Here is a 14176-nt window from a genome sequence, read left to right on the forward strand (position 1 = left end):
TTGATGGAACAAGGCTGGAAGAAGTAGAATCTGCTAGATTCTTAGGTATTCTTGTGGATAATGAACTGAAATGGAAAAAACATATTAATAATGTCTGTAAGAAACTGAGCTCTGTCATATTCTTAATGATGCAGCTATCACAGTATTCAGACAAGAACCTTCTTGTACAGTGTATCATGGACTTTTCGAACCATACTTACAGTATGGAGTGACTGGGGGGGGAAACTCAAACAAACAAGAGATAAAACGAGTGTTCACATTACAAAAAAAAGCTATTAGGACCATTTTAAGAAGAAAGACCTCTGAAACATGCAGAAACTGTTTCAAGAATTTAGGTATCTTAACTTTTTCATCGTTGTATATATACAAAACAATAATGTACATCACAAAAGGTAGTGAGGACTGGATTACAAATGCTAGTGTACACACCCACAATACAAGAAAGAAGAATGAAGTACGGAGCATACCCCACCGACTGGCAATGCTAGAAAAAGGACCCCAGTACTCTGGTATCAGACTACTAAGAAGTCTGCCCAAAACCCTGCAAGATAGTGTACTTCACAATGACTTTCCAAAGAAACTTAAAGACTATCTCATTGAAAAAGAGCTTTACAGTGTTGCAGAATACTTATGCCATTAAATTTGTATATATTGTTACTCATTATCGGTGATGTAAAAATGTAAGCTAAAGGTGTAGAAAAATAAGTGATAAAGAATGTTAATACTTCGACATGTCATATATTACACGTACATTTACTGTACACAATGTAATCTTACAGGATCAAATAAAATTCAATTCAATTCAATTCAATGTTATTCATGTGAGATATTTCCACTCTTAGAGCTTTTGCAAGTAATATGTGTTTTGTAAAAAATACCAAGAGTCAGCTCAACTCCAGCAGTGTCAGAGAGTGGGGCAAGATCTCAAATAGTCACTGTCTGCAAGTTTAGATCTCTCGTATAGCAACCTCCATGTTTCAACAGCTGCTCATTGTAGCTATCAGACAAGAAAAACTGTACTGGCATTGTCAGGAGAGCTTGAGAGTATTTGAAGAATGCTGAGCAGCCATATTGTGTCCTATATTTGTGCCGTATTTCATAGTTTCTACACTACCATATCTTCATAATATATTTTGCTGTGCTAATGCACACATTAAATAAGAGTACCCATGAAACTGTGTGTTTTAGGTACAATATGTGTCCGTGCATGCCAATATTTATCTTTAGCAAACAGTAGTAAACAACCCATTGCATGACAATAAGTGCTTTTCCATTAACAACTGCCGCATGACAACATACTACCACTTCCATTGTTATCAGGCAGCCTGTTCCATGTAAATCTGAAACAAATCATCAACAAAACAAGTTACGAGAAATTTGTAAAAGAGATCTCGGAGAAATGAAAGAAACATTTGTTGTCATTAAAATAAGAATTAGAATTAATTGAAAGATTTTAGAAGGGAAAAACTGCTGCAAAACTAAATGTTGCTTATGGTACTAGAATGCAGACTGTTTGGGACATTAAAAAGAGTTAGCAAAAAATAAAGAATTTTATCAGGAAATGTGGTTCTAGTTCTGGAGCATCTGCATGAAAAAGCATTAAGAGATCTACATTTGGTGAATTAGATGCTGTTCTTTTGCAGTGGTTTAGCTGAAAATGAGCAGAAGGTGTCATTGTTTCAGGTATGATGTGTGCTGAAAAACCTAAATTTTTTCATGTAGCACTAAGGTTAGAGGGAGAATTTAATGCCCCATCTGTATGGCTGACCAAATTCAAATGATGTCACAGAATTTGTGAACGTGCGGTGTGAGGAGAGCGGCTTAGTTCAAATGTTGCAGCAGCTGATTCCATCTGGGAGAGTTACAGAAATTTGTGGAAGAAGAGACTTTTACACCAAACAAAATTTATAATGCAGATGAAAGTGGTCTTTATTAAAAATGTCTACCAACCAGGATCTTGCTTTTAAGAGAGTTCATATTCCTTGTTGTCTAAAGAACGCATTACAATTTTGTTCACTGCTAATCCTTCTGGGAACCACAAAGTGAAACTAGTGTTCTAGTGATTGGAAAATAAAAGAAAATCCCGAGCATTCAAGGATATGAAAGCTAAGGATCTTCCACTGCATTTTTACAACCAAAAAGGAGCTTAGATGCATAGTGAAATTTTGAAAACATGACTCCACACACATTTTGTACCACAAGTTTGGTGGTTTCTACAAGAGGAAAGGACTACCACAGAAGACCTTTTTATTGCTTGAAAATGTCCCTTCATGTCCAAATGAGAGGATTCTCATACATGATGATGGTAACTTAAGTTTTTACATCCTCACATTACTGCCACTATACAGCCAATGGACCAAGGCATAACTGCATCAGTCCACTGAGAATGGTAGTTAGTGAGGATGATTTAGTGACGTTCTGGAAGAAGTTAACAATTCTAGGTGCCATGCACAGGACTTCTGATGCCTAGCAGGAAGTCAAGCCATATAAACTAGTTCGATCATAGAATAAAGTGATTTTTAAGGTTTCCTTGATGAAGAAAAAACAGCTGCACAAATAATGAATCTGGCAATGGGTTTATATGGTTTTAAATATGTTGAAGGAAGAAAAAAAAACCTTGAATGGGTGGCTGAAGATGAACACACGTGAGAACGGCTTCTGGTACATGAGTGATGCTGAAATTGGCAGCTACTTCACAACAAAACGGAAGAGGATAGTGAATTTGAAAGTGGTGATGAAGACAGTGACCTTGACAGTCATTGTACCAAATTGCACAGTGTTAATATCCTTCTAGATTTTATGGGCCAGGGGGTATTTCGGTGCAAGGAAGTTATTACTGCAAGAAAAATTTGAAATGCTGTGTGAAAAAATGTAGTTCCTCTCGGAAGCAGAACAACATCACAGACTATTTGGAGAAATAGACAGGCCTACAGTACATGTGCACAGAACTTGGATAACCCTTCAAACAAAGGAAAGTAACATGATCCTAAAACAGCTTGAACACCTCGAATTAATTTATGAGCATAACATGATATCGTAGGAGCGATGATGTATACAACATAATCTGGTACTAAAAAATCATCCATAAAATACTTGAAAATAGTCTAAGGCCAAAATTGTACAATCGTATAGGAAATAAAGAGAATGACAGCTGAAGGCTTCAAGAAATCATTAAAAGGGTATATATTTGAAAATATCTCAATTATTCATGCAACTTGTCCTCAACATTACCCCTAATTATTGGGAGTATACTGCATTTAGCTTCCAAGAAGAGAGGAGGTATGTAATTTTTGACATATTTTCCATTTTTAAAATTTAAATATGTCCCCATCAGTACAATGTGTTTTTTCAGTGATCTATAACAGAATAACTAACTTTTTATGGGGCACACATGTTGTACCTACTTTGACAAACTGCCTATTGGCTTCTGTCTCGGGTTCTTCGGCCGACGTTCATCTAATGATTTTTCTGACGTTTCGCCAGCACGAGTGGCTGGCATTGTCAAAGCTTCACCCTCCATTGCCGGTGGTGAACTGGAGGCGAGCTCGCAGCCGCAGGCTATATGTACCTGGCGCGCCAACGTCCGAGGGCTTCTCCGCGGTCATTTCCGGTGCGTTTCTCCTCTTGCTACCTGTGACGGTCGTTCGCTGCAGTACGGGAAGCCAGGATCCGTTTACCTTAAGGCTTTCCTCTTTCTTGTTGAAACTGTTCGCGTGTTTTTGGATTTCTACACCACCGGCAATGGAGGGTGAAGCTTTGACAATGCCAGCCACTCGTGCTGGCGAAACGTCAGAAAAATCATTAGATGAACATCGGCCGAAGAACCCGAGACAGAAGCCACTAGGCAGTTTGTCAACAAGTGGCCACGAAAGCCTTAACAATTTTGTACCTACTTTGTTTTCTTTCTTTGTTGCTGTCTGTTCTGTACAATTCATGCTACTAACTTCACTCTGGTGTCTGATGCCTAGGACTTTGACTGTTGTCTGTCTAGTTTGATGAGTAACATTTACACCTCTTCCTGTGTTACTATGTTTGCTTGTAGTTGTGATAATGGTCAACTGTACTATTTCTCTACATAATCGTGAGTAGTATCACTATTGTTTGATCTGATAAGATGAAAGAAAGTTTGATGCTGTTATGTTATCTTCGTATATGCTTGAAACTGCTACTGACTGGAAGTAGAAAAGTTTGTATATTAATGTATCAAAAATTAAGACTATGTTAGTAATAACATTTGTACTGAAGTAATTGTCATTTCACTTCCATTGGACTTGTTTCAGGCTGCCATTTGTCGATGCAGTCAACCGCTTTCAGGCTTCAGTGCACGCTGTCTCGAGGATGAACAATTGCTCAACTCCATTCTGAGAACAAATCCCAACTCGTCTTACATGTGTGTTGTGGACACGAGGCCCAGGGTGAGCTCCATTCCGTGCATCAAGTTGGGACTATGCGGACCGTGCGGGGTAAAGTAGCTGCAGCCGGCATGATAGCCGGCGTCGGAATCGTGATGCACTTCTCCCTCTTCTGCAGTTTGGATCCACACTCTTATGTGTCTTTTGCCCTGTGTTCTGATGCTTTCCAACTTGATGAAATGTGGAATGATGTCCTCCAGAACTTGATCTGTAAAAGTTTGGCATTTTGTTTTCATCTTTATCAGAGTAATATATCATCTAGTATTCCAATGATCTTTGAATTAAGAATGATGGCTGAACCTCACTGATATGTACATTGCTTAGTAAGGGCATGGAAATGATACATTATATTCCTGTCTGTGACAAAGCTGATATCTTGCAGCATCTCTCAATGTGCATAGATACAGCATGCTAAGTGTTGCAGTACAAATTCACTTTAAGTCGAAAGAAATGGGAAGGGTAGAGGACTGTGCTAGGTTAAATTGTGAGACTAAGCAGAGGAAATGTGAAAATCTTATAGAACTGGATTCTTGAGCTAGGTACACTGAGGAGTGGTGTCCACAATAGGGGAAAGGGGATAAATGTTAATTTGCCTTCAGAAATTAAGATAATCCTGATACTGTGGGAACTATTGATTTATGTATGGTATGTTTGAGATTAGTATAGCATTCAGAATTTCCTGGAGATTTTGGAACTGCAATAAAATGAGTGCAGTGTTCATGTGGAATGTATGAATTGAGGCAATCTTGTTGGGTAGCTGTAGCCTCTGGAATGGTATTACATGGTGGATTTAGCCATTGTTGATGTATGTCAGAATGTGTTACTCCAATGATGATGATACTTTCCATTTAGATAAAAGGGCCATACTCATTTTTGTGATACTGTACAAAAGCTTAAATGGATCTCAAACATGCTTATTTGGGGAAATCAGATTTTCTAACCCCATATTCTCAGATTTACTTACTTCTATGAAGCTAGATTTTATATGTACAGGAAAGTAAATTATCATACTCTATCTGTAAAAGTGTCATCCTCCGTGCCTACTCACAGAATCTGATACAACTGATAGCATAAAATTATGGCTTTGATCCAAAGCATTCAACTACTGCAGTGATTTGGCTTTGAACTTAAACAGCTTGTGTCTCCCCTGATTCTGCCATCTCTTTTATTGCAAACATACAGCTGCATAATGTTCTTCTGTTTACCCACACCCACTGTCATATCATATTGATTACTCTGTGCAACATGTATTTTCACACCTGCATCATAAAATTGTTATAATTTAAAGTAACTGTATTTAGGCTCTGTTGTGTTATTTCTCTTCTCTTGTCCAGTCGTGAAAATGTCTTCGGATGTCTTAATTGTGCACTGTTTCTGGCAGATGCTACCAAAAGAAACCTTTTCAATTGTTCTCCCTGCCCTATCTCATGTTTTTTTTACCTCTGAAAGGGATGAAAACTAGCCACTGAGTTGCCCATCATTGAGCAAGAAGTATTCAATTTTTTTAAGCTCAAAAAAGAAAGTGAAGTGAAAAATGTATTGAAAAACTGCAGTAGATATACATTCGAAGGGTACTTTGACATAAATAACTGGGATTTCAGTGTAAGGAATAAAAGAAAGAAAATTATTGTCAATACAGATAGGATGACAAATATGGAACCAAAGTATGTCAGATGTAAAAGGTTTGACACTATTAACGTTATAATTTATTTAATATTGTAAAGATGAATCTTTGTTTTTGTGTTGCGTGCATCATAAGTAATGCTGTTAATAAGCAGTGTCTAGTTTTATTTGGTGTATAGCCATAATTTTCTTAGATTTTACCAACCTCTTGATTGAAGCATCATTATCTTATTAGATGTGTATTTTCAAGCTGTTGGAATGAAGTCATGAGGAAAGCGAATGAGGAATTATTTGTAACAATATATTTATTTCAAAACTATTTCCATTTTTTTCACCTTGTGAAGTATGACAGTCAATCTGAAACTAGGAGATAAATTCACAAGTATGAGTTCTGAGATCACTTTTTGTGTAATGACATAGCAGGTGTCATGGGTTTGATTTTTTAAAAAAATAATCATGGTTAGTGTAAATAATGAAGCGACAGCTGGTGATTCTGGTACTTCATATCGTAATAAATTATGCACTGGAATAAATAAAATAAAATAAAATGATTATTCTAATAGGCAGTCTTTATGTTGCCTTGCTCCATAGTAATATTCCATAATAGGGTAAATCAACAGAATTGAGGGACATACATAATAAGTATCCATTTCAAAACAAAGTTACCTTGATTACTAAACTGCTTGCCAGGATTGCAAAATTTTCTGAAGTAAATTGTAGAAAACATCATGTGTTCCTTGTTGTATTATGCTATTAGTGCATGCATTAAAACAGACTTGCATATCATGGAAAGTGGATGATCTTTTTGTACATAACAAATATGCCTTATACAGATAAACAACATTATAATGTGATATGCTGTGTAGTTCCATAACCATGCTGCCTTATATTAAATGTTCCAATTAAAGCACTGCACGTAGCTAGTCAGATTCTTAGTGCATTTTTTTCTGTATCTCCTACTCTATGTCAAAGTTGCACACTGCATGGAAGTTTGAAAGCCTTAAAGAAAAGAAAGATATTTCTTTGTCATTGCATGTGGCCCCACATTTACAGATGTTGTTGTACCATTTGGGATAATTGTAACTATTTACATCGAAAATGTGTGTCTATTGTTGGAACTTTATTCATTTGTATCTTAATAATTGCAGATTAATGCTATGGCTAACCGAGCTGCAGGAAAAGGGTATGAAAATGAAAACAACTATGAGAATATCAAATTCCACTTCTTTGGAATTGACAATATACATGTTATGAGGAGTAGTCTGGTGAAACTAATTGAAAGTGAGTTTGCTATCTTAATGAGTAATATTTCTTATATAATGATATTACATAAGGTTCTGCATTATAAATATAGTGGCTCTTCCTTTGCAGACATAACAGTGAGAACTTACTAATAGAGTTTTATATTTTAATGATAATAACAAGAATTTTGCCAATATAGAAACCATTCATTTTAGCCCAGCCACCATTACAGTGTGCAGTACTCTAGGAGTAATTAATGCTAAACAGTGAGACGATTGCAAATATGCTAATACGTTAAAGACTTTGCCATCTGCATGTCTTGTACAAATGTATGCGCTTGGCGCTGGCAGTGCTAATTCAGATTACTTGCCTTGTCGCCAGCTGCTCTTGATATTATCGGAAGATATAAATTTTTGTTTCACTAATCTCATTGTTAGTTCTCATAAGTTCTTAACCCGGTTCCCCTACTTTCATGAACTTTCAAAGATATGCATACATAAATAAATACAAAATTTGTTTGTTTCATATATTTATTTATTTGCATTGTCTTTGGTACTTAGTGTTTCTCTTTCATTTGATATCTACATCTACATTTATACTCGGCAAGCCACCCAATGGTGTGTGGCGGAGGGCACTTTACATGCCACTGTCATTACCTCCCTTTCCTGTTCCAGTCGCGTATGGTTCGCGTGAAGAACGACTGTCTGAAAGCCTCTGTGCGCGCTCTAATCTCTCTAATTTTACATTCGTGATCTCCTCGGGAGGTATAAGTAGGGGGAAGCAATATATTCGATACCTCATCCAGAAACGCACCCTCTCGAAACCTGGCGAGCAAGCTACACCGCGATGCAGAGCGCCTCTCTTGCAGAGTCTGCCACTTGAGTTTGCTAAACATCTCCGTAACGCTATCACGGTTACCAAATAACCCTGTGACGAAACGCGCCGCTCTTCTTTGAATCTTCTCTATCTCCTCCGTCAACCCGATCTGGTACGGATCCCACACTGATGAGCAATACTCAAGTATTGGTCGAACGAGTGTTTTGTAAGCCACCTCCTTTGTTGATGGACTACATTTTCTAAGGACTCTCCCAATGAATCTCAACCTGGTACCCGCCTTACCAACAATTAATTTTATATGATCATTCCACTTCAAATCGTTCCGCACGCATACTCCCAGATATTTTACAGAAGTAACTGCTACCAGTGTTTGTTCCGCTATCATATAATCATACAATAAAGGATCCTTCTTTCTATGTATTCGCAATAGATTACATTTGTCTATGTTAAGGGTCAGTTGCCACTCCATGCACCAAGTGCCTATCCGCTGCAGATCTTCCTGCATTTCGCTACAATTTTCTAATGCTGCAACTTCTCTGTATACTACAGCATCATCCGCAAAAAGCTGCATGGAACTTCCGACACTATCTACTAGGTCATTTATATATATTGTGAAAAGCAATGGTCCCATAACACTCCCCTGTGGCACACCAGAGGTTACTTTAACGTCTGTAGACGTCTCTCCGTTGATAACAACATGCTGTGTTCTGTTTGCTAAAAACTCTTCAATCCAGCCACACAGCTGGTCTGATGTTCCGTAGGCTCTTACTTTGTTTGTCAGGCGACAGTGCGGAACTGTATCGAACGCCTTCCGGAAGTCAAGAAAAATAGCATCTACCTGGGAGCGTGTATCTAATATTTTCTGGGTCTCATGAGCAAATAAAGCGAGTTGGGTCTCACACGATCACTGTTTCCGGAATCCATGTTGATTCCTACATAGTAGATTCTGAGTTCCAAAAACGACATGATATTTGAGCAAAAAACACGTTCTAAAATTCTACAACAGATCGACTTCAGAGATATAGGTCTATAGTTTTGCGCATCTGCTCGACGACCCTTCTTGAAGACTGGGACTACCTGTGCTCTTTTCCAATCATTTGGAACCTTCCGTTCCTCTAGAGACTTGCGGTACACGGCTGTTAGAAGGGGGGCAAGTTCTTTTGCGTACTCTGTGTAGAATCGAATTGGTATCCTGTCAGGTCCAGTGGACTTTCCTCTGTTGAGTGATTCCAGTTGCTTTTCTATTCCTTGGACACTTATTTCGATGTCAGCCATTTTTTCGTTTGTGCGAGGATTTAGAGAAGGAACTGCAGTGCGGTCTTCCTCTGTGAAACAGCTTTGGAAAAAGGTGTTTAGTATTTCAGCTTTACGCTTGTCATCCTCTGTTTCAATGCCATCATCATCCCGGAGTGTCTGGATATGCTGTTTCGAGCCACTTACTGATTTAACGTCAGACCAGAACTTCCTAGGATTTTCTGTCAAGTCGGTACATAGAATTTTACTTTCGAATTCACTGAACGCTTCACGCATAGCCCTCCTTATGCTAACTTTGACATCGTTTAGCTTCTGTTTGTCTGGGAGGTTTTGGCTGCTTTTAAACTTGCAGTGAAGCTCTCTTTGCTTTCGCAGTAGTTTCCTAACTTTGTTGTTGTACCACGGTGGGTTTTTCCCGTCCCTCACAGTTTTACTTGGCACATACCTGTCTAAAACGCATTTTACGATTGCCTTGAACTTTTTCCATAAACACTCAACATTGTCAGTGTCGGAACAGAAATTTTCGTTTTGATCTGTTAGGTAGCCTGAAATCTGCCTTCTATTACTCTTGCTAAACAGATAAACCTTCCACCCTTTTTTTATATTCCTATTAACTTCCATATTCAGGGATGCTGCAACGGCCTTATGATCACTGATTCCCTGTTCTGCACTTACAGAGTCGAAAAGTTCGGGTCTGTTTGTTATCAGTAGGTCCAAGATGTTATCTCCACGAGTTGGTTCTCTGTTTAATTGCTCGAGGTAATTTTCGGATAGTGCACTCAGTATAATGTCACTCGATGCTCTGTCCCTACCACCCGTCCTAAACATCTGAGTGTCCCAGTCTATATCTGGTAAATTGAAATCTCCACCTAAGACTATAACATGCTGAGAAAATTTATGTGAAATGTATTCCAAATTTTCTCTCAGTTGTTCTGCCACTAATGCTGCTGAGTCGGGGGGTCGGTAAAAGGAGCCAATTATTAACCTAGCTCGGTTGTTGAGTGTAACCTCCACCCATAATAATTCACAGGAACTATCCACTTCTACTTCACTACAGGATAAACTACTACTAACAGCGACGAACACTCCACCACCGGTTGCATGCAATCTATCCTTTCTAAACACTGTCTGTACCTTTGTAAAAATTTCGGCAGAATTTATCTCTGGCTTCAGCCAGCTTTCTGTACCTATAACGATTTCAGCTTCAGTGCTTTCTATCAGCGCTTGAAGTTCCGGTACTTTACCAACGCAGCTTCGACAGTTTACAATTACAATACCGATTGCTGCTTGGTCCCCGTATGTTCTGACTTTGCCCCGCACCCGTTGAGGCTGTTGCCCTTTCTGTACTTGCCCGCGGCCATCTAACCTAAAAAACCGCCCAGCCCACGCCACACAACCTCTGCTACCCGTGTAGCCGCTTGTTGCGTGTAGTGGACTCCTGACCTATACAGCAGAACCCGAAACCCCACCACCCTATGGCGCAAGTCGAGGAACCTGCAGCCCACACGGTCACAGAACCGTCTCAGCCTCTGATTCAGACCCTCCACTCGGCTCTGTACCAAAGGTCCGCAGTCAGTCCTGTCGACGATGCTGCAGATAGTGAGCTCTGCTTTCATCCCGCTAGCGAGACTGGCAGTCTTCACCAAATCAGATAGTCGCCGGAAGCGAGAGAGGATTTCCTCCGATCCATAGCGACACACATCATTGGTGCCAACATGAGCGACCACCTGCAGATGGGTGCACCCTGTACCCTTCATGGCATCCGGAAGGACCCTTTCCACATCTGGAATGACTCCCCCCGGTATGCACACGGAGTGCACTTTGGTCTTCTTCCCCTCCCTTGCTGCGATATCCCTAAGGGGCCCCATTACGCGCCTGACGTTGGAGCTCCCAACTACCGGTAAGCCCACCCTCTGCGACCGCCCGGATCTTGCAGACTGAGGGGCAACCTCTGGAACAGGACAAGCAGCCATGTCAGGCCGAAGATCAGTATCAGCCTGAGACAGAGCCTGAAACCGGTTCGTCAGACAAACTGGAGAGTCCTTCCGTTCAGCCCTCCGGAATGTCTTTCGCCCCCTGCCACACCTTGAGACGACCTCCCTCTCTACCACAGGTGAGGGATCAGCCTCAATGCGGGCAGTATCCCGGGCAACCACAGTTGTAGCCCGATCGGGGGATGCGTGGGACAAGCTGGCCGTCCCCGACAAACCCCCATCCGGACCCTCACAGTGATGCCCATTGGCAACAGCCTCAAGCTGTGTGACCGAAGCCAACACTGCCTGAAGCTGGGAGCGAAGGGATGCCAACTCAGCCTGCATCCGAACACAGCAGTTGCAGTCCCTATCCACGCTAAAAACTGTTGTGCAATGAACGTCTGAACTAATCTACAGAGAGCGCAAACAAATCGACACAAAATTTAAACGGTTATTAAAATACGAGATTGCCTAGTAAATGCAGTAATGCTGCCACTTGTGCACTGCTGACGCACTGCTCGGCGGCGGAAGGAGACTACGCGATTTTACACTATTCAGGTACTAAAACGCGATGCTACAACTCTCAAATGCTATAATACACCCGAAATTTATGAATTAAACAATGCAAGTACCAAAAACACGCAAAGAAATGCAAAGATATGCAGCAAAACAGTCTCCAAGATGTAACGCAACTCCACAAGACTTGCACATTAAACTTGTTGTTCTTCTTTTTTTGTTTTTGGAACATACATGGCAGTTTCTTCGTTTTCGTTTATTCGTTTCAGAAATAGGTATTAGGTAGTGTTGCTTTATGTGACCGGAAAGTCTGTCAACTGGATCATGATGAGACGTATGTGATGTAGTGGCAAACTCCAAGTTTTGCTCAGAAGCAGGCACATGTCTTTTATCCACTAATCAGACACTTTCAATACAAAATCATGAAATCGGAGACTCTTGTGTTCTGTATTGAAATATTGACATGTACGGAATGCATTAAATTATGTGCAGTTAAAGAGATACATGCAAATCTTTTTTGACCATTTTATAGTTTTTCTGTATATAGGATAATAACTCAAATATTAGTCTGCCCGATTCACTCCTTTCATGTATTTATTGTAGTCCAGTACACTTTCAGGTTTTTTTAATTGAGTAATTGGTTTTTCTACGTTTTCTTGGAGTGTCAGTCAAAGTGGCATTATGTATTGTAGATACCATTCGTATCATTTTAGTTTTCGAAGCTCTGCATACCTGTGTGAGTACTTCACCTTTCCTTTGATGACAAGCTTCAGACACATTGACTTTGCGCACTTTAAATTTTCCGGAAATTCTCTTATTTTGCTGTATCGTTCCACAAACTCGAATTTTCTTTTCAAGTAAATTCTCTGCAAGTTCTACACTGTTATAATAATTGTCCATGTAGAGGTGATGCCACTTTCCATTAGAAGGTGTCAATAGATCCATCACTGTTTTTGCTAAAGGCTGTCCAGCACTGGACTATATCTTGAATGAGGAAATGTATACCATACTCAAATCACACAGCATCCGAATAAGTATGCCATATTTCGTAATTTTCGACACATTGTAAACTTTAAAATTTAACTGTCCACGTCATGGTGTCATTCCTCCATCATTTGAGATGTTTTGACTTAGATTAAAAGTTTCTTTAAACTTTTTGGAAAAATAAAAAAAATTACAGATTACACTTTGAAAAGCTCGTTGACATTATTTGGTTTATTGTAGTTGTTGCAAAAATGTAAAAATGATAATATTTGTCTGAATTGGTTGCGGACATCGTTTTGCGAAATATTGTTGTGTCTATTAACTGATTCGTTGACCAATAATCGTCGGTCCTTGCTTTTTTGCAGTTCCCATAAGGATAGCAAACCCAACCATTTTCTAAATTTGGGTCCGTAACATCGCTAAATTTGCATTTTTTTATCCCGTTTTCTTCTGTTGCAATTTTGACTGTAGTACTTGTTGGTTTTATCGCTAATATATTCCAATAGATCATTCCCAATATATAATTCTACGATATCCTTGACGCTCTGTGTATCTTTGGGAAATATATTTAGACCCAGAGATCCTTCAAATTTATTATTGGTCCTTGGTAAATCAAAGTCTGACCACTGTGCACTGTCTTCTTTGTCTGATTCATCCGAATAAGTTGGCAACTGTAGCGTTCACCGAATTCTTCTTGGATGTATTTCACTATCTTCTGATGATTCTGCTTCACTTTCAGTTTTTTTTATATCCAGTGTCTTCTTGTCAATCAGCTAAGTCGTCCGGAACGTCAGACAAGATGTCCGCGCATTCATAGTAAATAATTGTATTGTCTCTTTTGTCTGCCATGATGGAAAGGCACAAGTACTTACAAAAACAAAAAACTCGTTGACCTGTGTGACTTATTGTTACCAAAACAAAACTCCAACAGAATGCAAAAGATGCTAAAGTGCTGTCACCGCCCACTGCCCAATACTATGATAACAGCACTACTGCAGTGTCGCCGACCACTGAGTGATACTATGCACATGACGCCATGTCGCCAGCCGTTGACTGCTATTTCGCACACAACACCACTGTAGTGTTGCCGGCCATTGACTACTATTTCAGGCCTGACACCACTGTGTTGTCACCGGATGACATAGTGTTAATAAATGTTACCAGACTCAGGTGCTATTAACATAAACAATGAAGAAGAAGAAGAAGAAGAAGAAGAAGAAGAAGAAGAAGAAGAAGAAAGGCTGTAATTGCCCTAGATTAGCTAAATAATGCTATAAGAATCTTTGAAAGAATCTGCCATAGAGATATGTCTAAGATTCTGCCAACATGTGACAA

The 14176-nt window shown here is 39.5% G+C and overlaps 1 protein-coding gene across 1 annotated transcript in view; it reads left to right on the forward strand.

Moving 5' to 3' along the window:
* LOC126095017 (myotubularin-related protein 6) overlaps positions 1-14176 on the forward strand; it is a 411731-nt gene that overhangs the window by 316175 nt on the left and 81380 nt on the right. Inside the window, exons 6-7 of the mRNA XM_049909676.1 lie at positions 4281-4415; positions 7184-7316. Coding sequence (XP_049765633.1) covers positions 4281-4415; positions 7184-7316 — 268 coding nt within the window. The remainder of the gene's footprint in view (positions 1-4280; positions 4416-7183; positions 7317-14176) is intronic.

Source organism: Schistocerca cancellata, chromosome 8 (assembly GCF_023864275.1).
Source record: "Schistocerca cancellata isolate TAMUIC-IGC-003103 chromosome 8, iqSchCanc2.1, whole genome shotgun sequence".
NCBI classification, from domain to species: domain Eukaryota; kingdom Metazoa; phylum Arthropoda; class Insecta; order Orthoptera; family Acrididae; genus Schistocerca; species Schistocerca cancellata.